The sequence below is a fragment of the Phascolarctos cinereus genome, unplaced genomic scaffold, assembly GCF_003287225.1.
Source record: "Phascolarctos cinereus isolate Bilbo 61053 unplaced genomic scaffold, phaCin_HiC Scaffold_7;HRSCAF=346, whole genome shotgun sequence".
Classification (NCBI taxonomy): Eukaryota; Metazoa; Chordata; class Mammalia; order Diprotodontia; family Phascolarctidae; genus Phascolarctos; species Phascolarctos cinereus.
The window spans coordinates 10,739,919-10,766,570 of NW_027556180.1; the positions used below are offsets into that span (position 1 = coordinate 10,739,919).

The 26,652-nt window shown below is 50.1% G+C and overlaps 2 protein-coding genes and 1 long non-coding RNA gene across 3 annotated transcripts in view; 1 reads left to right on the top strand and 2 right to left on the bottom strand.

The window, feature by feature from the left end:
* The window catches only part of D2HGDH (D-2-hydroxyglutarate dehydrogenase), a 34,670-nt gene extending 26,156 nt beyond the window's left edge, over nt 1-8,514 (bottom strand). Inside the window, 3 exon segments of the mRNA XM_020989019.2 lie at nt 5,804-6,032; nt 6,034-6,193; nt 8,412-8,514. Coding sequence (XP_020844678.2) covers nt 5,804-6,032; nt 6,034-6,186 — 382 coding nt within the window. The 5' untranslated portion in view covers nt 6,187-6,193; nt 8,412-8,514.
* Nucleotides 8,267-20,483, top strand: LOC110210177 (uncharacterized). Its single transcript, XR_002325044.2, has 4 exons — nt 8,267-8,461; nt 9,765-10,065; nt 10,806-10,936; nt 20,098-20,483. It is a non-coding gene; the product is annotated as an uncharacterized LOC110210177 (long non-coding RNA).
* ING5 (inhibitor of growth family member 5) lies at nt 11,047-25,128 on the bottom strand. The gene is made up of 8 exons (XM_020989023.2): nt 25,013-25,128; nt 21,361-21,432; nt 20,014-20,180; nt 18,661-18,772; nt 18,473-18,566; nt 15,402-15,537; nt 15,237-15,298; nt 11,047-14,821 (listed from the first exon to the last, which is right to left on the bottom strand). Exons 1-8 carry the CDS (start codon nt 25,047-25,049, stop codon nt 14,779-14,781), a joined length of 723 nt encoding a protein of 240 aa, XP_020844682.1. The 5' UTR covers nt 25,050-25,128; the 3' UTR covers nt 11,047-14,778.
* Between the last annotated feature and the right edge of the window lie 1,524 nt (nt 25,129-26,652).

A 26,652-nucleotide genomic window follows, 5' to 3' on the forward strand; every position in this document is an offset into this window, starting at 1 on the left:
GCTGGGTGACCCTGGGCAAGTCACTTAACCCTGTTTGACTCAGTTCCTCATGTGTAAAATGAACTGGAGGGAAAAACGGCAAACCACTCCAGTATCTTTGCCAAGAAAACCCCAAAATGGGGTCCCAAAGACTTGGACATGACTGAAACAACTGAATGACAACAACATACATTTTATTCAACAGAAAATTAGAAGGGAGAAAAGGGGGGAGGGGAATTAGAAGGAGAGTAAATTAAAGGAGAGCGTAATCCTAAGCAACACAAACTCTAAGGACGCACAAAAGCATGCACAGCTCTTTTTGTGGAGGCAACGAATGGGAACGTGAGGGAGCGCCTAACCTGGGAAATGGCAGAACAAGTCACGGTAGAGAGACGTGATGGATTACTATTGTGCGGAACTTTTCTCAACATGATGGCCAACCAGGATCGCAGAAAACTGACGGGGAAACATGACACCACCTCCTGGGAGCCAGGGGAAGGACTCAGAGTGCAGAATGAGACAAATATTTTTTCTGACATGGTGACCATGGAAGCCAATGCAGACATCTGTTGGAGTTATAACTATACACACTTGTTTTCTTGTGTTCTCAATTTAAGGGGAGGGTGAGAAGGAGCATCTTTGCTGATTAAAACAAATAAAACTGTTTTTAAATTTTAAAAAATTTTTAAAAAAGAGAAAGTGCCTTGAAGACAGGTACTCTTGGCCTGTTCTTTGTATTTCCAGCACTTGGCACAAGGCCTGGCACAGAGTAAATGTTTGTTGATTGACTGAGTGGTTGAATGGCTCCAGAAGCAGGTAAGGAACGCAGGCTACCTTCCTTGTCTAGATAAGGAGACAGAGGCCCAGAGAGAATGAAAGACATACAGAAGAGCCTCCCTGCAGGGCCATCTCTGGACCCCAAGGTCAGGATTTCTTCTACTACTCCTTTCAAATCTCTGGAACCCTTCAAGCAACCCTGAGTCTCCCCTCCAAGTAGAAGTAAGAGGTCTCTGTAGGTAACTTTTTACAAAGAAATAGACAAGGATAGGAGGATAATCCCAGAGTCTCTGTCACTAAAAAGTGACACATACTGGAGGAGGGAGATGGGGGAGTACACACAGCTGGGAGCTGGGGAAGAACGGTGAAGGTGATTCACAGGGGGACGTGGGGCTCGAACAGAAACCACTCAGGTGCATACTGACAGGTATATTCAATTTCTTTTACACAGTAACTATTACAAGGGGCAGCTAGATGGCACAGTGAATAGAGCTCTGGCCTTGGAGTCAGGAGGACCTGAGTTCAAATCTAGCCTCAAACACTTAACACTTCCTAGCTGTGTGACCCTGGGCAAGTCACTCAACCCCATTGCCTCAGCAAAAAAACCAAAAACAAAACCAAACACAGTAACTATTACAAAGGGCAAGAATTCTAATAATTAACATTTCTATCATGCTTTATGGTTTGCAAAGCACTCCACATATATTATCTTATATACTCAAGAAACCAAGTCCAGAGGAGTAGACTCAGTACCTTCCAAATTCATTTCTATACACACACACACACACACACACACACACACACAGAGGCATGTCTTGGAAGACAGACTCTAGCTGCTCAGTCCCCAGACTTTTCCTTTGCTTCCTTCACAAAGACAATCCACTGTGGGGGGACGACAAAGAGGGCAATTCCAGAAAAGAGAATGAGGTTGCTCTCTATTAAAGCACTAGTAGCTGTCCTTTTCAAGCAAAATCTCCAGTCATTAAGTAAATCATTTTTTGGAACTATTCAACTATAATTTAGATTCAAAACAAATGACTAAAAAGTCTCTAGAAATTTACTTTCTTTTCAATAGAAGCTTTTTTCCCCACAAATATTTTACCTTTAAAAATACCCACAGCCTCTACTGGTTGCATCCATACAAACACCCACATATCAGTTGCCTAAGTGCTCCATAATTGGTAGATGCCTTGCCTAACTGAGAAATGCCTGCTGACTTTCTGTTTTCAGTCCTTTCAAATTAGCACATACACACATACATACATACATACACACACATGGGAGGCAGAGAGGTGGCGCAGTAGATAGAATGCTAGGCTTAGAGTCAGGAAGACCCGAATTCAAATTTGATCCCAGACAGACACTTACTAGCTCTGTGACCCTGGGCAAGTCACTTAACCCCGTTTGCCTCAGTTTCCTCATCTGTCAAATGAGATGGAGAAGGAAACGGCAAACCTCTCCAGCACCGTTGCCAAGAAAACCCCCAATGGGGTCATGAAGAGTTGGTTATGACTGAAAAAACGACTGAACAACACACACATAAGAGCTTCTTCCAGTCCCCACAAAGAAGCCCTCTAACCACCCCACAGAATAATGAGAGCGAACATTTCTATCGGGCTTCAAGAAATGGAAGAAAACGGAGAGATGATCCAGTGGAATCCCTTCACCTTACAGACGAGGAAGTGAGCCCAGAAGGGTTCAGGTACTTGCTGAAAGTCACAGCAACAGTAAGCAGCAATGCTAGGATTCAAACCCGGGTCTCTGTACCTTTTCCAGCACGATTTTTCCACTTCACCATATAATATTACATTTGTAGTCCACTAAAACCCCTGGATTTTTTTCAAACTGCTCTCTATCCAATCGTCCCTAGCATGGTACGTGAGAAATGCATTTTTTAAATCCAACTGTAAAAGTTTACATTTATGGCAAGAGAAGTTCAGCTCGTTCTAGCCTGTCTCTAGTTCTGGATCCTGTCAGTCATCAAGGGTGCTGGCTGTCCCCCCACCCACACCCGCCCCTGCTGACATCCATCTCTAAATCCGATCTAGATGCCATCGACAGCTCGATCCAAGTAATCAGCAAACCTAGTAAGTCCCAGGGGCCAAGCGCAGTTCTCAGGGCCTGCCTTCCAAGCTGCCATCACTACCACTCACAGCTCCCTTTTGAGGCTGGCCATTTAAGCACCTCTGATTCCAGCAAGTTTACCATCAACCAGCGAAGGAGTTAGAATAGGCAAAGAAGCAGCAAAGCTAGCACTCTTTGCAGATGACATGATGGGATACTTAGAGAATCAACTAAAAAACTATTTGAAATAACAAACACCTTTGGCAAAGTTAAGGATATAAAATAAACCCACATAAATCACCGGCATTTCTATATATTACCAACAAAGTCCAACAGCAAGAGGTAGAAAGACAAATTTCATTTAAAGTAACTACAGGCAATATCAAATATTTGGGAGCCTACCTGACAAGACAAACCCAGGAACCATATGAACACAATTACAAAACACTTGTCACACAAATAAAGTCAGATCTAAATAATCGGAAAAATATCAGTTGCTCATGGGTAGGCTGAGCTAATAAAAATGACGATTCTACCTAAGTTAATTTACTTATTCACTGCCATACCAATCAAACTAGCCAAAAAATATTTTATAGAGCTAGAAAAAATAATAACAAAATTCATCTGGAAAAACAAAAGGTACAGAATACCAAGAGAATTAATGAAAAGAATACAAGGGAAGGTGGCCTAGCCATACCAGATCTAAAATCATACTATGAAGCAGCAATCATCAAAACTGTTTGGTACTGGCTAAGAAATAGAGTGGTGGATCAGTGGAGTAGGTTAGGACACAAGACACAGTAGTCAGTGACTATAGGAATCTATTATTTGATAAACCAAAGACCCCCCAGCTTCTGGGATGAGAACCCACTCTTTGACAAAAAGTGCTGGGAAAACTGGAAAAGAGTATGGCAGAAACTAGGCATAGGCCCAAATCTCACACCATATACCAAAATAAAGTCAAAATGGGTACATGATTTAGATATAAAGGCTGATACTATAGGCAAACTGGGAGAGCAAGGAATAGTTTACCTGTCAGATTTATGGAGAACAGAAGAATTTATGACCAAACAAGAGAGAGCATTATGAAATGCAAAATGGATAATTTTGATTACCTTGAATTGAAAAGTTTTTGCACAAACAAAGCCAATGCAAACAAGATTAGGAGGGAAGCAGAACACTGGGAAAGAATTTTTACAACCAGTGTCTCTGATAAGGGCCTCTTTTCTAAAATTATAGATTTTACTAAGTCAACTAAGTCAAACTTTGAACTAAGTCAAATTCATAAGAATACAAGTCATTCCCCAATTGATAAATGGTCAACGGATATGAACAGGGAGTTTTCAGAAGAAGAAATGAAAGCTACCTATAGTCATATGAAAAAATGCTCTAAATCGTTATTGATTAGAGAAATGCAAATCAAAACAACTCTGAGGTATCACATCACATCTATCAGATTGGCTAACATGACAAAACAGGAAAATGATAAATGTTGGAGAGGACGTGGGAAAATTGGAACACTAATACATTGTTGGTGGAGTTGTGAAATGATCCAACCATTTTGGAGAGCAATTTGGAACTATGCCCAAAGGGCTAAAAAAAACTGTGCATACCCTTTGACCCAGCAATAGCACTTCTAGGGCTGTATCTATCCCAAAGAGATCATACAAATGGGAAAAGGACCCACATGTACAAAAACATTTATAGTAGCTCTTTTTGCAGTGGCAAAGAATTGGAAATTAAGGGGATGCCCATCAATTAGGTAACGGCTAAACAAATTGTGATATATGAATGTAATGGAATACTACTGTGCTATAAGAAACGGTGAACAGGCTGACTTCAGAAAAACCTGGAAAGACTTGTATGGTCTGACGCTGGGTGAAGTGAGCAGAACCAGGAGAATGTACACAGTAACAGCCACGTTGGGTGATGACTGACTTTGATAGACCTAGCTCTTCTCAGCAACGCGAGGATGTAAGACATCTCCAAAAGACTCATGCTGGAAAATGCTGTCCACGTCCAGAGAAAGGACTATGGAGCCCGAATGCAGATCGAAGCAGACTATTTTCTCTTTTTTTGTTGTTTCTTCTTTCTCATGATTTTCCCCTTTGGTTCTAATTCTTCATGACAACATGACTAATGTGGAAACATGTTTAATAGGAATGTATATGTATAGCCTGTATCAGACTGCAGATGTCTTGGGAAGGGGGCAGGAGAGGGAGAGAAAATTTAGAACTCAAAATCTTACAGAAGTGAATGTTGAAAACTAAACATTAATTAATTGGTTGACTTCAAAATGGAATAAAGTATGCTGTCAACCAAACAATCAACGAAGACTGATTAGTGCCAGCCCCACCAATTAACATTTTGCCGAAGCATCCTCTGTTTAAAAGCACACGTGCAACAAAACTGTTGTTGTCGTTCAGTTGTTTCAGTCGTGTCTGACTCTCCGTGACCCCATTTGGGGTCTTCTTGGCAAAGACACTGGCGTGGTTGGCCACCTCCTTCTCCAGCTCATTTTACAGATGAGGAAACTGAGGCAAGCAAGATGAAGTGACTTGCCCGGGGTCACACAGCTGCTAAGTGTATGAGGCCCCATTGGAACTCTGCACTATGGAGCCCCCTAGCTGCCCCTCACCTGCTTCCCAGCATTCCCATTGCCAACCAAGTGCCTTTTTGCCAGGCTATCAAAACAGCAACAGGGGCAGCTAGGTGGAACAGTGGATAAAGCGCTGGCCCTGGAGTCAGGAGGACCTGAGTCCAAATCCGGCCTCTCATACATAACACTAGCTGTGTGAGTCCAACCGAGTCACTTAACCCCAATTGCCGTACCAAAGAAAAAAAAAACCTTTAAAAGGAAACAATTTATCCTGTTTTGTTTCCCCAGGGTGTAAAAGTGTAAGTGTATCTTCTGAAGGCTTCTCCCTAGCTACCAAGTACATGCAGGAGCCCACTGGATACTAACAAATGACACCATACTGACCTCGGACCATTTTGAGCCAGTCCACATTCCCAAGCTTTAGTTCACAAGGATCTGTGCTGACTCTTCCAGGGATAATGCGTTCAAAGAATGCTAAGTCCTCTTCTGACACCTCGGCAAAAGGCAGCCTCCGCACAGGATACCGGTCACAGGTCAGCATCACCTCCTGGGCATCAGACGGGGTCACACAGAAATCTCGCTGGTGGAAGACTCCAACAAACCTGCCATTCCCCAAAGCTGCAGGCTCTGGAGGGTTTCTTCACCACCAAAAGGGTGGGGGGCCCAGTCATTCCCACCAGTGTTCTCTTGTGGCCATTTACCCACCATCTCATAAAGACCCCCAGACGCCAAACAGGATGCCGTGGGAAAAGGCAAGGGATGGCCATGGTTGCTCTGCAATATAAGGGAAGAGAATCAGCTCCTTGTTAAAAAGCCCCTAGTCAGCACACATACCCTTACAGAAAACAAAAAACCAAGGCTGAAGCCACTAAAAGTAGACCTTCTAAAGTAGTCTGTGAAAATTTGTAGATTTATCAAGAGCGCTACCTCCAAAAATACCTCATTGGATTGTAGAATGGTAGGTGCCAATGTGACCTTCCTAACTTGCCAGCCTGATCATGCCACACCTACTCAGAAACCTCCAGTTGCTCCCTCCTACCTCCAGGATTAAACACAAAATTCCCTCTTTGCCTTTTAAAGCCCTTCACAAACTGGCCCCTTCCTACCTTTCTGGCCTCCTTAAACTTCATTCTCCTCTACTACTTGACGATCCAGTGACATTTCTTGGCTGTTCTTCACAGAAGACAGTCCCAGCTCTGGACAGGACACCCACAACTCCCTGCCTTTTCCTCAAGAGCTCTCCCAGGCACCTACAATCTTCTCCCTCCTTAACTCTGCCTCCTGGCTTCCAAGCACTCAGTTCAACTCCTTCCTTGATGAAGTCTTTCCTGCCACCACCCACTCACACTAATGTCCGTCTGAGACTGCCTTCCATCTGCTTGGTATAGACCTTGAATGTCCATAGTTGTTTGTTTGTTGTTTCCACCCTTCGGGTGAGCTCCTTGGGAGCCCAGATCTTATTTTTGCCTTTCTTTGCACCACGGTGTCTGGAGTACATAGGTACTTAATAAGTGATTGATTGTTGACTGACCTAAAAAAGTGGTGAAGCTCAAATGAAAGAATGCATGGGCAATGCTTGGGAAACCTCGAAATGCTACAGAAACATTGGAGGTGGTTGTCATCATCATCATTATTATTATCTTCACCATCTCACAGTAATTAGGCACTGGGGAAGGTGGAATAAAACACCCCACCATAAACATCACAGATCTATAGCAGGAAGCTCAGACAGATCTAATTCAACCACCTTATCTCATACAGGAGGAAAATGTGGCAACTGAGTCATCCAAGGTCACACAGGTAATGTCAGAGGTGGAATTTGTTGGAGGGTTTTCATTTTAAAAAAAAGTTCAATCCACGAACATTTGCCTTCTCTTCATCCCCTCATTGAGAGAAATAAAGAAAAAATCCCAGCAACAAACGTATACTAAAGAAAAACAAATTCCTTCCTTGGCCATGTCCCCCAAAAGGTCTCATTCTGTCCAGTACTTTCTCTCTCCTCTCTGTTGGGAGGTTAGGGTTATAGGTTGGTCCTTGTGAAAAGTCCTTCCAAGATCTGTCTTTACAATAATGTTATTAATGTACAAACTGTTCTGCTCACTTCACTCTATGTCAGCTCATTCAAGTCTTTCCAGGTTTCTCTGCGAATTTGTTAAGATTTCTTACAATTCTTTCTTCATTATTCCATTCCTTACAGCACAATAGCATTCCATCACATTCATACACCACGACTTGTTCAGCCATTCCCCAATCAATGGGTACTCACTCAGTTTCCAATGACTTGTTCAGCCATTCCCCAATCAATGGGTACTCGCTCAGTTTCCAATTCTTTGTCACCACAAAAAGAGCTGCTATAAATATTTTCTTTTATCTCTTCGGGGCACAGACCTAACAATGGAATCGCTGGCCCAGAGGGTAGGCACAGTACAAGTCGGGGGCCTGGTTCTGCTTTGGTGGGGCCAGCTCACAGAACCCCCCCAAAACTGTGTCTATCAGTCTGCCTGTTTTCCCGAAGCTCCTCCAACATTTGTCGTTCTCCTTTTTTGTCAACTTTGCCAAATTGAGGTGAGAGTGTTTTTAATTTGCATTTCTCTAAATATCAGTGATTTGGTACTTTTTTTAATTTTGCTATTAACAGCTTGGAATTCTTCCTCTGGAAAGTGCCTGTTCCTATCCTTGGACCCCACAGCAACTGGGGAAACAGAGATGCCATTTGAACCCAGAGCCCAAGGCAGAGGTAAATCAAAGCATCGGTCCTCCGGCTCTGGGATGGGGCGGGGGGCGGGGGGTGGTGTTGGGGGCGGGGAATAGTGTAGCCACACAGTTGCCCCACCCCCTAAGCAGAAGAGCAGGAAGGGAGCTGGGAGAGGACACGCAGGGCGCGGCTCGGGCCCCCCCAAGGCGCCAGCAGCCCAGACAGTCCGGGTTGCAGGGACGGGCGAGGGGACCCTCTCCCGCCGTGTGTGCACAGTCCCCCGGCCAAGGCCTTTACCTGGGCCCAAGACGCGGGTCCGCCGGCACGCCAGGGTTCCGGACGCGGGGGTAAGCTGGAGCCTCCGAGGGAGGCGGGCCGGGGCCTGCGCAGTTCTCACTCTTCCCTCCACCCGCCCCTAGCTAGCCCCGCCCCGCCCGGTCAGAGCGGATTCTGGCCCTGCCCCCTCACCTGGCCTTCCTCCAGGCTCTGCCCATTGCCTAGGCCCCACCCGCCCAGGTCCTGGGTCCGGGGACGAAAGCCCTCATATAGCTGCGTGTTTGCTTTGTGCCTTTGGGGGGCATCCCTAGATAGGGGAGTGGGGGTCCCCCCCTTAGGCTGTCTGCTTCAGGAGGGCAGAGACAGCTTCCCCAGGGTCGCGCTTGCCCCAGGGTCTAGCCCCCAGGAGACACTTAAGCAATGCTTGTGGACCGAGTAACTGACTAACTAGAGGGCAACCAGCTCCCCGCCCACTTAGTTATCCTCACCACTTCCAGCTCGGCTCTCTCAGCTCCTCCCCTTAGGCCACGCCCCCAACCACCCCTGCCCTCCTCAGCCCAGGCCCAGCCTGAACCCTAAAGAGCCTGCCTGTCCTGGGAGCGCATAGCAAGCAAGGGGGTCTGCCCCCTTACCTCAGCCGCCTCCCCCAACAAAGTCGCCCACCCAACCTCGCCTCCCATCCTCCTGTCTCAGCTCCAGCCACGCCCCCTCAGAGACCAGCCCCCTAGATCGCCCCTCCCTCCCTTATTAAATTCCAGCCCTGCACCCCTAGATGCTTGCCCACTCAGCCCAGCCCCTCATCCACCGCTCAGCCACAAGCCCACCCCCTATTCCAGCCCCCTACATCCTCCCTCCCCAGCTCCCACAGTTTCGGCCCCTCCCCCCAGGTACTCGTCTTCCTCCATCCCCAGACTCGCCCCCTTAGCCGGGTCCGAGCGGGCTTCGTGGGCTTGGGGGCGAGCAGGCGCTGCGGCTTTCTTGAAGGTAGAGGGGTCCCCAGAACACGCTCACTGATGTTGACCCTCAGGAAGCAGGCGGGCCCCCCAGTGGAGAAGCCCACCGCGCACCCACGTGCCGAGCTGGATGCGGGAGGAGGGGTACTGCAGAGTCCAGGGCCTGGAGGGAGCCCCCCACACATACCCACCCGGCCCGGCCCTTTGCGCTGGGATGCAGTTGGGTCTGCCTGGTACAAGTCCCTCCCCGCTTCATCCTCCACTCAGACGCCAATGCTCAGGTATGACCAGGTCACTGGACAAACTCGGGCGCCTGCGGAGTCTCGTCACCTCCAGGATCTTTCCCACCGAGCCTTTCATATCTTTCCAGCCTTCCTGCGCCTAACTTCCCGTCCTTTCCTTTCCATGTATTCTACTCCAGGCCCCCTACGCTCCATTCCCAGCCTCCAGGCATTTCCCCTGGCTGTGCCCCACACCAGGAATGCTCTCCCTCACCTCAGCCCCCAGGGCTCTCCATCCACCTTCAAGACTCCGCTGTGATGGCACGTTGTGCCAGAAGCCTTTGCCGTTCCCGTAGTCTTCCCCACCAGAATGCGAATTCCAGTAGGGCTTGGCTTGGTTCTGACTCTCCTCGTGTCCCCAGCACTTAGCCCATTGCCTAGCAGAGAAGCGCACCCACCGCCCAAGTTTCTTGACTGGACATAGAGGCTCTGTGACCTCGGGTAAGTCATGTCCACCGGTAAAACTGGGCTAGCTGACGTCATCTCCCTTCCACCTCCAAGTTTAGGATAAGTACAGTAACACTGGACCCAGTGGATTTAAAAAACAAATTCAAACAGCAGAACATTGCTTGGTCTGATCACACCTATGGCTTTTGTAGGCATCCTGTAAAAAATGGGTCCTCCCAAACCCTCAACTTCCTCCACTCAGGAAATCAGAGAGCTCCCTCACCAGTGAGGCTGGACCTCTAACCTACACTCTCCAAGGCTTTAACTAATCTACCAAGAAGCAGGAGCTACCTCAAATACTGCTAAGTGAAGCATGGGCCAAAAGCTTCCAGGCAGGCTAGGCTAAGCAAGGGGCCAAGGTTCTGGGGTACTATGACCTCCCTCACTTGTGTGGGGCTTTCCCAACTCCTTTCCTTTCCTTACAGCTGAAGCTATAAGAAAGGTTGGTTTGAATGGGCAATAACAGAGATGCCAAACACTGCCCCATCACTGTCCTGGCATGGCCAGAACCAGATTAAAACGAAGCCAGGAAATGTGTAACAAAACACACAAAGTGTAATGGACTACAGCTCGTGTTAATCTGTGGTTTCTAAGTCACCACATGTCCCACAGGGATCCTCATGTACGGCTGGTGGCCTCAGTCTCCACTTCTGAGCTGACACTACTGGGCACCCGCCATTTTCCATTCTTAGAGGCAAGGAAGGCTGACCGAGAGGACCCTTTCTTCCATACAGACACCATGGAGGTAGCCAACAAGCCAGGCCTGGAGCCCAAGGGGCCACGAGTTCAAATGAAGCCTCTGACCCAGGACTCCCTAAGAACAAGCCAAGGTCGGGCTCTAGATGGCCCGAGCACCTGGGGAGAGGTAAGACAAAGGCCTGTGTGGAAGGTAGTGCCCCAAGGTGCAAAGGTTACCTCGCACACAGCTTTGAAACTTGACCCCAGGTCCCTGAAACGATGTGCTCTCAAACTTGGTTTTGTTCCCAAAAATATTTTTATTTATTAAACAATATATCCATTATCTATAACATGATCCAAAAATACAGATATACATTTTTACTTTACATTATTTTTAATAAAAAGATTTACAATATTCTCTTCCATTTACAAAGGGAACATATTTCCTTTGAAAATAAAATGTAACATTCATGTTAAAGCTGCATCATCATCTTTTTGGATGAAATGTGGTAAAGCTGAAGACACAAAATACACATGTATGTGGAAAAAAGTCTCTGTAACCTTGCGAGAATTAGAACCATCTTAGATTTCCCCAGTTTTTCAATCCTTTTCGCAAAGGTGATCAAACTGCAAACACTGGAACACCAAAAACCTAGGAAACCGTGAAACTTTCCAATGCCCAGAATCAAAATTCTTCATTTTGTTTAAAAGGAAAAAGAAAAACCCCAGTCCCTGCCCACTCTCCATCCCCACCCCTCTGTGGAGCAGAGAAAGAAAGCTGCTCTCGGCGGGCTTTATGGTAGATTAGATTAGACCAACCCTACTCCTGTGCTGACATGATACGCTCTGAGAAGTCACAGAGAAAGAACAAAAAATGAAGTCTGAGCCTGTCCTGTGACTGACTGACTTTAATGGTCCCTTTTTTCTAGGAGAGAGAAGCCTCTTGGGCACTCACTGGGGGACTGTTCTTCCCCCAACTGGTCCGCCTACCCAAAGGCGGAACTGCCCGCCGGCTTGAAGGGAGGTCCAGCTTTGCATTTCTAGATTCAGGAGCTCCTGAGCTGCCTCCAAGGGGTCAGTTACTAAGGGACTTACTCCAGCCAGCAATTCCACTACAGACAAACACAGGTTTATGGGACTCAATGAAACAAACACTTTGTTTTTAATAATGCAGCATGTTTGCTCCCAGAAGACAACAGAAGAATTGTTCTAAAAGTGTTTACTCCAATAATCTAAGCATCGAGGAAGGGAAAATCAACTCCTGAAATGTTGCGACTTTTCTTCTGAATAGACTATAGTTTTACTTGCAAATAAGCACAAAAAAATATGGATAATACATTATACCTGGCTCATATACAGTGTCATAAACTGTGGGATTAAATAGTCTGGGACATTCAAAATGCATTCATTTCAATCAACAAACAGTTATTTAGCACTAAGCATGTGCAGGGGACTGTGCTAGGGGGAGACCAAAGGTTAGCTAAGACCCAGTCTCCGTCCTGAAATCATTCACAATCCAGTCCAAACCTTCAAGAGCAGCCCTGGGCTGGAGTAGACCGAGGAGACCAAGGCTCTTCCCAGCCTACAGGAGACAGGCTAGTTTCAATGGCAGACTTTAGGGACAGGCAGAACTGGCCTGAGAGCCATGCCCCCTAAAATCAGGCTAGGTCTAACCTTAGAGGACTAGGAGGGATGGGGAGAATGCTGCAGTTGCAGGCCCACCCCCAGGATGGGATCATCTCCCCCATCACACTGGTCAGACAGACACATCCGCTCTAGTTCAGAGACTGCTGAGGGGCCTTTTCTCTTCCACTCTCTGTCCATTTGCTCCAAAGTTGTTGGCCTCACGTTTTGGTGGCAATGAAAAACAGAATCCTCAAGGCAGAGAGCCTCCCCAGAACAGGACAATGAGAACTGGCATCTCACCAATCGCTTTCTCGTGAGATCACAAGCCCCCAGATGCTGATTACTAAGTCCCAAAACCCTACACTAATGAGCAAGACACTGTCTACCATGTGGTCAAAGACCAAAGACGTACACTGTTCAACTGGCTACTAAGAAATCAGCAGAAATTCTTTTACTGCAGATTTACTGCACTTACAGGCTTCACCATACAGACTGGGAAGAAAGTCTAGAAAAATATTTTCCCCATAATTTCTACTACTTTTTTCCCTGCTTTTCAACAGCACAGCAACTGACTAGAGCAGATGAAGCATTCAACGAATCCCAGAACAGAGTAAGTGGCTGTCTGCCCTGGGCCAGAAGGGAAGAACAGCCAGGCAGGCCTTTGCCCAGGCCACTCCCCAAGAGCCCAGAGCAGTGGGTTCTAAACATAGATCTGACCCTGCAGGAGAGGGAGGGGGGAGCAGCTGCCTGATCCCTCTTTTCCAAGAATCGAAAGTGCTCAAGGCTCAAACCTACAACTTGGACAAAAATTCAGAGTATAAACACCACGATTCAATGACTTAAACACCACAACTCTCGGCACATCATTCTGTCAGAAACACAAAGGCCTCAAACAGAAGGTAGCCTGGATGTGGAGAATGGGAGAACTCTTAGGAGGATCAGATTCACTCTGTCGATGATTAATAGTATCTTTGTGTTTGAGGTTCTCACCACCCTCCCTCACTAAAAATGAACCTGGTGACAAGGCTGGCAGTGTTCCCGGATTCCCTCATCACTCTGCCCCTTCTAAAGGGAGAATCACAGGTGACAGCAGTAAACACAGGAAGAATACACCTCAACGGCATCTTTCCAAGGGACCCTCCTTCCACAGCTAACAAAGCAGCATCTTCTTCGTTAGAATTCCAGTCCTCAATTAGATCGACCAGATTCACTCTCCAGATTCTAAGAAGAAAGCATTTTCTGCTTCCCTCTTCTTCTAATTCCTTTTTAACGCCTTTGCTTCCATGCTAAGGGTTTCTGGGATGCTCAGAGTATTACCAGAATTCCAACCCTGTCTTTCTACGCATCTCAAAAGTAGCAGAATAAATGTCCAGACACTGAAGTACTCATTTAAAATGTCACTCAAAGGATCATTACAATGAGTTTGTGGTGAATGCCGATCAGTAAGTCTACCCCAGCCGAGCCGACAGCTTCCTTGCCGAGCTGCGGCAGAATTACAGGAATCCACACGTCATCTTCGATTATCTAGTCCCCTTGGATACAGCTCTAACAGTGTGCAACATAAATCAGATATAAAACCAGGTCTTAGCAGACTGGACTTTCACTTCATAAAACACATCAGACCCCACTATCTTCATGCTAAAACATTAAGCTTGTCTTCACAGTAAAAACTTGAGGAACTTCCAGAGAAATGGGTCATCAGCAGGTCCGAGAGCCTCCATGCTAATGAAAACCCACTTTGCTCCAGAACAGGCGAGTACAGCCCTCGTGAGAGGGAAGGAGTGGAGATTCAAACCAACAGGGCAGTGCACAATAAAGCAGAAATTACTTCCTAACGGTAAGAACCCTAAGACCCGTAGCTGGCAGGCACAGGGGAGAGGCCCTTACCACAAGTAAACACAGTCACTGGCTTCAGAATCGGAGCTGAGGAGATGCCCCAGCCCCTATGGACGTGTGCGTCGGTGAAGGGTGTCCTCACTGTCTAGCAGCTGGGGCTGCTCCGCCACCTCTACAGAGGGTCACATCTACACTTCCCAAGTGATGGCGGGCACCAGGTGCCAAAGGGGGCATTCATGTCACGGCCACGGACTCCTTGTGGCTGTCCCATGTTTCCTGATGCCCAATTAGCAAACACCCCATTTGAATAGTAAAAGTGTTACTGCCCAGTTCAGTGCTATCGGGAATCCATGGTAAAAAAGGAAAGAAAACAAAGTCCCTGTGGCAAATTTACCTACAAGAGCCTCTCCCTGTAAAAAGAGAGCTGGCTTTCTGCTTTTTGTTTTGAAATACCAAGAATTACAACTGGCCAACACCAGACCAAAAACGACAAGGTAGTTTAAAAATAAAGGTAAGCTATGACAACAGGAAGGGAGGAAGGTATTAACTGGTCCTTCTGGGTCTTCCTTACTTCTTCTTCCTCTTCTCCTGAACGCAGCGAGGACAGAACCTGCCCAGAGAAATGCATGCTTGGCCGGGGCCCCAGGAGGGCCCACATGGCTGTCCTGCCTACCTGGGAGGAACAAGCACAGCCTTGCCCGGCCTTACTCCCCCAAGGGCCCTGGCCCTCTCCCAGAAGCCCCTGAAGCCACCAGTGACATCAGACGTGGCCAGCAAGCTCCTGAGTGAGGAGCTGAGCAGGCATGAGGAGCCAGCAAGTCTCTGGTGGGCAGTAGGGAGACTCAGGGGGCAGGTAATAAGCTCACTTGAGCCCAGCACCCTGGCTACTAGGCCACACTGCCTCTCCAGCCAGGATCCTGGCCTCCTACTGCTGCAACTAGGACCCAAACCTGCACACTCTAAACCTGGAGGGCTGCCACCAAGCACGGGCACTAGTGGCATGCCACCCCGACCCGCTCACTCACCATTTTCCTTTGGGCTTCGTGGTGAGATCCACACAAGCAAAGTGAAACCACTCAATGGGACACTGTCAGGGGAAGAAGAGAGGGGCCAGCGTCAGCACACTGCCTTGCTTCTATCTACATCAGCCCTGCCCCAGCCCCACACCCGGCCCCTCGCCAGCTACTCACATCCGGGTTGTCACAGCCAATCATCTCTCCATAGGACACCTGGTGGCAGAGGCAGTAGGTGGGCTCGTTGGGGTCCACAGGCATGTCCAGGACGTCCGAGGGGTGCACCGAGAGGATGGTTTCTGCAAACTCTGACCTAGAGGAGACACAGCGAGGCCCAAGGAGCCCAGAGAGAGCGCCCAGCACATTCAGACCACAGAGCCAGCTCCCCTCCTTCCCCCACTGCATCCTGGGCCCCCCCCCCAGCTTATTTGGTCTCTGGATGCCCGACCCAAAGACGCCCTCACCCATAAGTCCTGAGAACTACAAGTTTTAGAGGATTCTCAAGAAGCACTTGAATCACTTGCAATTACCAAATTTCAAAGTAAATTGACTCTTGTGTTTAATAAAAATCCGAGGCAATGACAGAATTACAAAGTAGCCCTTGCAGGGTTATGCGCACCATCCAACATGACAGTAGCCTGAGAGCACAGCTTTTTCATTTTCAGAGTTTGGTTTTTCAAATTAGCACCATCTAACTGGCCCTGCTCTGCAGCAAAAGCACTCCAAAGGTCAGCCGATTCAGAATAAAGTGTTGCCGGGCTCCCAGTGAGCTGACCAAGGACCAACCTAGGGAGAGTGGCACGTCAACATCTATCTCCTCCCTTGCTGGCTGCACAGGAGGCAGGGCAGAATAAAGGAGGGCCCACTTACCTGGGAAAACGCAATGGCAGCGGTTCCTCAGAGTTCTCCCCATCTGCCTGAGGTCTCCCAGGCCCCCCAGAATATCTTCTGCCTGAATCCCCATCTCTGCCTTTTTGCCCCCTAGAAGATCGCACCTGGGTCCACTACTCATCCCCACACTGACCCAGGCTGCTCCCTGACTGCCGAGGGCTGCTCTGCCCTCCAGCCCTGCCTTCTGGAGATGGCCCAATCTCCTAGCCTCCTGGGCAGTGGCAGGGCCAGGAGTGAACGTCATCCCAACAGCAGACTCACAGACCTGCACCCCAGGAGCTCACATGCCTCCCCTCCCCTCATTGCTTGGGGTGGGGGGATGAGAAGGGGGCACTTCTCTTCAACCTGAAAGGGAGAATCAAGCCCAGAAAACAGGTCTGGGCAATCAGGCCGAGGGCCAATCTTCCAAGCTCTTAGACAGAAGGGTTATTCCAACTACTTTACCTTCTGATAACACTACAATAAAATAAAACTACCTCAGGAGATGAACAGCCTTCCAATTTTTTTAATGGCCTATACATGACACCTGACAGCTTACAATCCAAAATTGTAACTGAAAAAAATTCAACCTTTAGGCCGGGCAAGTCACATTCTAAGAGAAAGGACCCGGGGCTAAGGGTGAGGCTGTCTGCTTCTCAAAGGCCCTGACACTGTTTTCAACGCCATGCCAGACACGAGAAATCCAGCCCTGTCCTCTCCTCTTCTGCCTGCCTAGGACACCAAACCAAATCCTTCCTCCTCCCAAAACAAGAGATGATAGGCTCCATCAGCCAGGCTCCAGAAGCCCCCAGCCCCAGAGCCAGCCTAGACCCGTCCCACAGTCATCGCTCAACAGCTGGCCCTGCTAGCGCATCACCAAAGGAACTAGAGAGAGCAGGCAAGCCCAGCCTGCTGCTTTGCGCTCCAGCCATCACTCGGTTCTCCCAATAAGTGAACAAAAAAATAAAAATAAAAATAAAAAAATAAAACAAACAAAAAAAAACCCAGTAAGTGAACCAGATTCTACTCGCTCCTCAAACTTCAACCTACTGCTACTGTTCCAACCAAATTAAATCTCTTTTCTGTAGGATTTTCCCTCAAGTCCTTGGGGAAAGAGGGCACAGAGAATCAAACGGAATTTCCAAGCTGGAAGAAAGCCCAAGGTGCTTTGGTTCAACTCTTACTGGGAAAGCTTCTCCACACAGTCCCACCACCCCAAGCCTTTTCCCCTCTAGGCTACACATTTCTGGTGTTTTCAACTAAAACCACAGAGGCCAAGAGGTAGAGGGAACCTCAAAGGCCTTGGAGAGAACAGAACAAACATTTATCAGGCACCCTCTCTATGCAACCAGGGATCTCATCTGATTCATACACAGAACATCTGATAGCCTCAGCACCATCCCTTGCAAGGGGTCCCTCTGCCCTCTGCTAACAAGCAGGAATGCCCCAGCTCCCAGGGCAGCCCCACTGCTGCCCTCAGAGACAACCCCCACGGCTGACAGTCTTCCCCTCCACCTGGGGCCAAATGCCCGAATGAGCTCAGGCCTACCCACAGGAGCTTAATAGATCAAGTCCAATCCCTCTTCTACCAGACAGCTCTGCAAGCATGTAAAGCCACCATCATGGTGCCCACAAAGTCCATTCTCCAGGGGCCCTTCACCAGACTGGCCACCCTTGGCAACACGCTTCCCAGCTGATGACTGTCTTTCCTCAAGGTCAATGCCATTGACTAACCACCACACTCCCCATATGGTCTGGCCACACAGAAAGGAGGAGGCCCATCCCCTGCATCTCAGTGCAGCCTGTGCCTCCATGAGCTGAGGTCACCATCACCCTGTGAACCCCCAAAATTCTAGATCTTTCCCAAACAAATCTCTCTTTACCAGTCTCCTTGTAGAGCCTTCGTGCATAACCTGATTTAATTTCCTTTTCTGAATTTTGTCCCTTCACTCTGAGCTGCCGCAATCCTACCATCCAACTACCCCCGGCCTTGTGTCATGTGCTCAATAGGCACCAGGGTCTCTTGCGAAAATATTCCAGAGAGCAGTGCCAAGCTCAGAGCCAGCCTCCTTCTGCGCTGACCACTACCTAGCAGACCACCTGGGTCTGACCACTCAACCAGCTCCCAATCTGCCTGCCCAGCGGCACCTGTTGGCCACGATCTTCACCCTATCTGTCCACAAGGAAAGGGGGAGAGCCTCTGCCCAATGCCTCCATGCCCCTCTGGCAACGTGGCTTCGGTGCCCTCGACCTCCCTGCCCAGCCCAGGGCTTCCGCTGAGCCTCAGGCTTGTTCAATTCATCTGTACTGGCCCCCACGGCTAGAACACACTACTGAAGACAGACACCCATGACGAAGGAGCAAGGTGCAAAGCTTACCCGCCTTTCAGTTTTTTCTTCTTCGGAGTGTCTTCCTCTGACGTGCGTCTCCCGCGACCCCGGGAGCCTCTTTTCTCCTTCTGCCCCCGGCCCTCTGAAAGACAACATCAGTACCAATGATTACTGTGGCTTCTGAACACACACAGCCCCAACCCCTCCCCCCCAAGAAGTAGCATCCTCGGGCATACTTTTCAGGCCTCTTCCTCCTGAACTCTCCAGGTCACTGCCTTCCATCTTCTCCTTCAGATCAGCTTCAAAGCGTGCGAGATCCGCATCAAGGCGGCGAATGTGTTTGTCCACCTGCACAACAGAACACACACAAAGGGCACTCTAGAACGCGAGACCAGGAAGGTCCCCCACACCACCAAGGTCCAGCAAGAGACATGTCAGGGAGCCATAGACCAGGTTCACATGGGCCCACAATTCCTCCAACCAACTCAGGACACCCTCTGTAACCTGTGGACTTGCTCCCAGCCACCATGTTTGCAGCCCTCTGTCAGCTAGGCCTTTAGAGTCTCGATGGCTGTCCTTGAGTAAGATGCCTACTGCCCAGTTCACGTATGACTCCCCTTTCTGTTACTGGGACCTCTCTTAAAAAGCTATAGCCATCAGGGTAAATAAGCAGTAGGACCCCTGGAAGCAGATGCAAGAGGTGGGCAAGGCTGGTGAAAGACTAAAGATGAAGTCAAAAATGAAGTCACTGTGCGTGCTTAAAAAAAACAAGAACCTAAAAAATGGCAAAATGAGAAGTGCCCGGTGCCTCCACGGAGGGCAAACTAGAGACTGAAGGCCCAACAGGACCAGAGTAAATGTGATTCACAGTGAACACAGCGTGGGTAGGAGTAAATTAGCCCGAGAGATGAAGCCAATGAAACAAAAAGGGCTGGTCCTCGTGGGGGGTCACCACCGAAAGGTCACACCTACCCTGTGGCTCCCCCACACCGATCAGCTCCCCAGGAGAAACACGAGACCTTCTGGGTCCACCAAGGGCATGGCTCCCAGAGATGCCTCATTGTTGTAAACTGGTGCCGAGGGCTCACTACTCCACAGCGTAGGCAAGAGAGTGAGTACAGTTACAACAAACTAAATGTTAACGGAGGGCAGCTGGCTGGCACAGTGAAGGGCACCAGCCCTAGAATCAGGCCCCTGGGCAAGTCCCTTAACCCCGACTGCCTTGACAAAATAATAATAATAATAATAAATGTAACAATTGTTTAGAAAAAATTGTTTTAAAAAAAGAGAAAAATTGTTCATATGTAATCTACTCAAACAAGACTTGGAATTTGCTGAAAAATTCTAAGGGAAAAGTCTACCTGAGTGAAAGAGCACATTTAATTCAGATTAAGTTGGGGATTTCTTAATGTTTGGACCTTGTCATGTGAAAGCCAAGTGTAAGAAAAAGTCTGTGTGCTTAGGAAGCTGAACAAATTAGAGGCTAAAGAACGAAAGGCAACCAAAGTAGACCCCGGAGGTAGGAACGGACACTCCCAGATGAGGACTTTGTCCTCCCGGCACCTCTGGCGCCCATGATGCGGCCTCACCATCTCGTAGGTCTGCATGGCGAGCTGCACCTTGTCGTCACTGTACTCCTTACATTTACTGTATGCATTCTGGATCTTCTGCAGGTGCTCCACACGCTGCTCAGGGGACAGGTTCTTCACAGTGGAGATGTACTCAGCTGCCAGGATGTCGATCTCGGCTTTCTTATCTAACAAAGAAATGGCGAGCGACGGATGGGTCGGCACGGACACCGCCCCAGGCCAGCAACTCGGTCCTGGCCGCCCCCTCGCTACCCTCTCCTACTCAGAAGCAATGCTCTTGTCAGCTGCTCCTTTATTTCACAGAGATGATAAAAATTCACTAAACATTTCCAGCACTTGGTCCCTTTCTCACATCTTCACCTCTCAGCTCAAATGTCCATCCCACTCTTTTTCATCACACTCTCACTGTTCCTGATTCTGGTTTCACAGTGAAGGGTTGAGCAGAAATACCCACAAATTTAATTCTAAAATATCCCAGAAATGTTTGCATTTTAGGAAGCCCCCACACCCCCAATACACACACGCACATATGTGCGCGCGTGCACACACACACACACACACATATATATACACACATTTTCCTTAAAGCCATGTGAATTCTTCCTACCATCCAGGCCTCATGACCATCACAGACAAGTGTCATCGTCACCCCCAACAGAACATACACCCCTTCAGGTCAGGCCCAATGCTCACTTGTTTCCGTGTCCCCGTGGCCCGTGGCCTCCCTACCACAGAGTCTGGCTGGCCCATGGGAGGTGGCTGATTTCAAGTCATCATCTCCCCCCACTGTCACTCTGGGCTGCACACAAGGGCTTTCGGCGTCAGATGTGCATGGCAACTCTCTCGGCCACTCGGGACTAATCACTATATTGCCACTTCCTTGCTACATAGGGTCACCTAAACTCTGACAATATCAAATGACTAAGATTTGGGCCTAGGGTGAAAAGAGGTTGAATTAAGGCAAAAAGCAAACATTTCCCAAATCTTAACTTGCAAAAGTTAAAATCAACTTTAAAAGCTAGGGAAATTTTTTTAAAAATTAAGCTTCCTTAACACACCTCCCTTATGATGGACAAATCCTCCAACAATTCAAGCTGTGAGAGGTGCTTCTGTGAGCTGGGGTGACAGAAATGAGGGGAGGAAGACCCCAAGGAGCTGAACCCTCACTACCAGCCTCTGTCACTAAACTTCATGGGGACACAGGAGATTTCATCTTCCCTGCCCTTCTCAAGCTCACACGCCATCAGGGCATCCTTCAAACTCTCCCTCTCCCCTGAGAAGGGCTCAGTACCATGCAGCTGAGGGTCCCTCGGTATCCTGGCTGCTTACTGGAGTACCTGAACACACCTTCTGTTCTCTGATCCAGTTCACGCATCAGCTGGAAATTCCTTTGGAGTTCACATGGAAGATTTTCAATACCTGAAACACAAAGGTATTAAGGGCATACATGTTTCTCAAAAGCACAGCACAAAATCTGCAATCTAAGAAAACAAATGGGTCTGTCTTTTATGGGGGTGGGGGGAGGGAGGGGCCACATGCACAAAGGGACAGGTGATGGAGACTGGAATGTTTTCTTGCTTCTAAGGCATGGGTATCAATGTTGTGGTATTATAAGTATTATGTTTTCAATGGACTGAACTCTCTCCTTTCGTAGATAACAGGATTTTTGCTTTGCAAACATGGATGCAGCCCAAGGAAAGATAGAGAGAAAGGTACATAGCCAGAATGTAAAAAGAGGAAAAAGGGACAGAGAACAGGAAAAAGAGATCAATGAGACCAGGACGAGGAAGAGTCTGACGAGAGAGTTAGAGGCCAACAGGTCTGAACTGAAACAGATTAAAAGAACTGAGGAGAGGCTCATCATGCCAAAAAGAAACAATGATATCTGAAATGCTTTTGGAAGGCAGTGAAGGCAATACTGAAACACTGCTCCTGGTCAATCCCATTCACCATCATGAATGCTCTGAGACGACAGGGAACATTCTCCCCAAGCACTCCAATGAACAACCATGTAGACGCTCGGGCTCCTTATCCAAGACCTCAGAGGCACCCCAGATGTCAGCGGTTTGTGGAAATGTGGAGAAGCAGAGGAGATGGCCATGAAGGGGATGAAACGGGGAGCCAAAGGAGCCCAGAGAAAGCTCAGGCCGCCCCTCTGGTGCCATCCCTCCCCTTCCCCATCAGCGCAGCCCAGCTCCTTTCTGCCAGTGCTAATCTGCACTCACTGCTGCTGCGGTGCCTCCAACACCTGGGGTCTCCCAGGAGATGTCATCAGACCATAAGCTCTCTGTGTGTTTTCAGTCCAGAGGCTCATCACTGGGCTGGCCACAGGGGGATGAGGAGTGCTCTGACCCCAGGAATTCCTGAAGATTAAGTCACAGGGAGGAGGGGCTCTGCAGCGGCGAAGGAAACACCCACAACACGGACAAAGCCATGGGTGCCCTAAGCGTGACAGAGTGGCCGAGAGCTCCCCACACATACACTCTCTTTTCAAATAGCGCATCGGGTCCCCAAACTGGCTGCAAGCAAACTGTTTCTTTCATATTCATACTTCTTCCCATTTTCCAGACCCTCCTGAAGTAAACTAACTAAACTGGAATCAGATCTTCTCTATGTGCCCAGAAATCACAGCCACTTCACAGCTGGAAAAGGCCTTAGGGTCCCTCAGCCTACAGAGGACTGGGACTATTCATCCTGTAGAGGAGAGGGGAAGTGACAGAACGAAGAGAAGCTTCTGAAGGCAGGCCCTGTTCCTTCTTTGGCCTTCTCTCCCTGGCACCTTAGAGCCGGGGCCTCCTGAAGGGCTTTTCTCAAAACAGCCCCCTGGGCCGACCCAACCCCAGAGTCAAGTGCGCAGGTCATGCTTCTGACAAGGAGGGGGAGAGAGGCCCGGATCCTGTGCAGATTACCCTGCTCAGAGCTGAAGGTGTGGGGTACAAAGACAAACAGTCCCCCGGTCGTCCCCTTCTGACCCTCTATGATGCAGCAAGCACCCTACCAAGGGTTATTCACCTCATGTGAAATGGAAGAGTGCCAGGCACTGTGCTGAGGCTTTACAAATATGGTTTCTTCAGACACTTGGTACTTACTAGCTGTGTGACCCTGGGCAAGTCACTTAACCCCAACTGCCTCACCCCCCCCAAAAAAATATATACATATATATATACACACACACACACACACACACATATATATGTATGTATATATGTACACATACATATATATATATATGATTTCTTCTCAGTTAAAAATGACTTGAAATGTGCTGACTGAGAGGATGGTATATTGTTAACAGTTAGAAGCAACTCGGTATTGGGGGAAAAGGTCTAGAGGTTTAGAGGTAGTGGGGATGTTAGAGGTCATCTGGTCTGACCCCCTCGTTTTATAGATGAGGAAACTGAGGCTGTTCCACAAGGAGTAACTGACCAAGGCCGTCCAATTCTAAACCCTGGGCTCTCCCCACCGGCCCCACTCCTGTCAGCTGTTCAGAAAAAGCTGCCAGCATTGATGTCCCACGGTCAGATGTAAAGAGTGCCTCTGACACAAGGCTGGGGAGAGCAGCAGATATCACAGGGCCAGTCAACAGGCGCTGCCTGAGCACCCAGAACACAAGCCAAAGAAAGAGGGGCTGCCCTCAGAGAAGCTGCATTCTAATAGGGATCAAAGGGAGGAGGGGGAGGGGCTCCTGGGGACAGACACGTCCCAGAGGGCTCTGGGGGCAGCAGGCACCCCTCCGGGATTCCAGGTGTGGACCCTGGGCAGGTTCCTCTGATCTTGGGCTCCTCCAGTGTGACGGATCCCTAGGGAGCCAGGAAGCTCTACACCTGGGTTCTACGCAGGGGTGTGGGGAGGGATGAGGAATGCTGTTCCAGAATTCAGCTCAAGGGATGGCGGAAGGCGCCAGGGCCCAGGCTGGGGCCCCTTGGGGCCTCCTGACACTCAACTTTGCCCCCTCCAGAATGGGGAGCCCAGGTGTTCTCGGTATCTTGGGAGCCTAGGAATCCAAGCTCTGAATCTGTTTTTTCTTTTCTTTTCTTTGGCAATTGGGGTTAAGTAACTCACCCAGGGTCACACAGCTAGTAAGTATCAAGTGTTTGGTCTGAGGTCACATTTGAACTCAGGTCCTCCTGACTTCAGGGCTGGTGCTCTATCCACTGTGCCACCTAGCTGCCCCCCAAGCTCTGAATCTGAAGCCTGAGATGATCCCCAAGCTCCTCCCCACCCCCGCATTCTAGATCTCAGAAACCTAGAACATCCTCTCGGCTCTAGATCACAGACCTACCCTCTCCCAGCTCCCTGTGGGGCCTGCATGCTCTCCCACCTCCAGATCCATGACGCCCAGCGTGCTCCCCCTCCAGCTCTAGATCCATGGACCTAGCACATTCCCCCAGCTCCAGATCCATCAGACCGACTGGCTCCCCCTCCAGCTCTAGATCCATGGACTTAGCACACTCCCTGGCCCCCAGCTCCAAATCCATGGATTTAGCCTCCCAGGGCTCTCCCAGGGGTTCTAGACGCGCGTGCTCTCCCCGCTCGCCAGGGGGCGCCAGGAGCCGCCAGAGGGCGGGGAGAGTCAGGGAGACAGCGAGGGGGGCGTGTCCCGCGGACAGTGACGCAGCCCAAGTCGCCTAGGTCGCCATAGTGGCCGCGGGCTCCGCCCCTGCCTCACGTCACCTCGCTCCGCCCTCTAGCCCTCCCTCGCCCTCCCTCCCCTCGCGGGACGGTGACGCACCTCTTAATTCCCGCCGAGCCCGCCCTCCCGCCTCCCGTGCGCGCCCCCGACCCCGCCCCTCCCCTCGCGCGCGCCCCCGACCCCGCCCCTCCCCCCGACCCCCTCCCGCTCCGGGGCCACCCTTTCCCGCGAGCCCCCGCCCTCCTGAGCCCGGGCCGCTGCCCCCGCCGCGAGGCCCCGCGAGGCCCCAGCGGCGTGAGGCAGGGCGCCCCACCGGTCGGCCCCAGCCCCGGCTCCGTCCCCGGCCCAGGCGGGGAGCGGACTCACTGTCCAGGTAGTGCTCCAAGTACATGGCGGTCGCCATCTTCGTCCTGCGGCCCCGGCGGCGCGTGTGTGGGCGAGGGTGGGCGCGAGCGAGGGCGCGGGCGCGAGAGCGAGGGGGCGGGGTGGCCTCGCTGTCGGGCCGCCGCAGCCTCATTCCCTATTCATGAGGGACGCCCGCTGATTGGCCGGCGTGCTCGGTGCAGGGCAGGCCCCCGCCCCTCGGTAGGCGGTACCTCGCGGCGCGCGGGCATGGCCCGGGAGGGGCGCGCGGGCTCCGAGCAGGAGCGGAGCGAGCGGGCGGACCTTGCCCGCCGGGGCGGGGGCTGGGGCTGCGGCTGCAGCCGGAGTCGCCCACGCCCCAGCCTGGTGGGCCTCCCGGCCGGGCCGGCCCCACCAAGGTCACCGGCCCCGGGCGTGGGCTGCACGTGCCCTGGATAGACTTCACCTGGAGCTGGGAGGGAGAGCGGGAGGGGTCTGCAGAGGCAGCCCTCTCTGGGTGCAAAAGGAAGCTGAGGCACGGGCTGGGGTCAGAGACCACCCTGAGTTGGAGGGGTCCATAGAGGCAGCCCCCTCTGGGTACAGAAGGGAAACGGAGGCACGGGCTGAGCTTGAAAACCCTGAGCTAGAGGGCTCCGCAGAGGCAGCCTCTTCTGGGTGCAAAAGAGAAACTGAGTCACAGGCTGTCCTTGGGGACCCTGAACTGGAGGGGTCCATGGAGGTAGCCCCCTCTGGGGAGCAAAGGGAAACTGAGTCACAGGCTGGGCCCAGAGACCACCCTGAACTAGAGGGGTCCGCAGAGGCAGCCCCCTCTGGGTACACAAGGGGAAATTGAGGCACAGGCAGGGCTCGGAGACCTCAGAGGATGTCTTCCCACCCCCTCATTTTACTGAAGCACAGAGACAATAGCTTTCCCACCGTTTACACGGGTCCTCCTGAGGAGCTCAGAGGTGACATTTTCTCTTTAACCACCTCTGCCCTGACCTATCTGGTAGGTGAGGGCCTAGTGCTTTGCATGGCATGGGAGCTTCATAATTTGTGGAACCAAATTGAATTTGAGGAAACTGAGGCAGAGAGAGTTGAAGCAACAGGGCCAAAGCCTTTAGCAGGAAGCATCGACTACCCTTTAAGCCATGGACTCGTGACGGTCCTGACCCTGTAAATGCTCCAGTCAGCCTCACACTCACCCCACCAGAAGGAGAGAAATAAGGCTGCCCAAAGTCTCCTGGAAATGGCCTCTTTCCACCATCTTCAGAAACAGAAAGGAGACAAGGTCCTGCCTGAGTCTGGCCCTTTGACATTTGCGGCATTCTCAAACCATGCATTACCGCCTGGGAGCCAAACCACCAGCCTGCCCTGGGTTCTGGACTCCCCCTTTTTTCTCCCTGCCTCCTGAAAGCCAGGGCCAAAGAGCAGGAGCCTCATCCCCCTTCCTAACTCCCACCTCCAGGTTGGGTAAGGTCTCACTTCGAAGATTGTCTTCCTTCTTCTGTAGGTGAGAAGATGCTCTGGACATCCTCACCTCTGCCTCTTAGACTCTGTCTTCTAAGATGCTCAAGCGTCATCTTCTGCAAGAAGCCTTTGCTCACCCCCTCAACTACCCTGTGTGACTGCATATATTTGTGCTTATTTGCTGTTTGTCTATG

Bases quoted from the DNA above. Each gene is read 5' to 3' on its own strand.
- ING5 (XM_020989023.2), bottom strand. From the start codon at position 25,049: ATGGCGACCGCCATGTACTTGGAGCACTACCTGGACA. The intron at 18,773-20,013 runs GTGAGGCCGCAT...TCTGTTGTGCAG, and splicing joins CCATGCAGACCTACGAGATG to GTGGACAAACACATTCGCCG. The intron at 14,822-15,236 runs GTGAGTGAGCGG...TTCTCTGGGCAG, and splicing joins ACGAAGCCCAAAGGAAAATG to GTTCTGTCCTCGCTGCGTTC.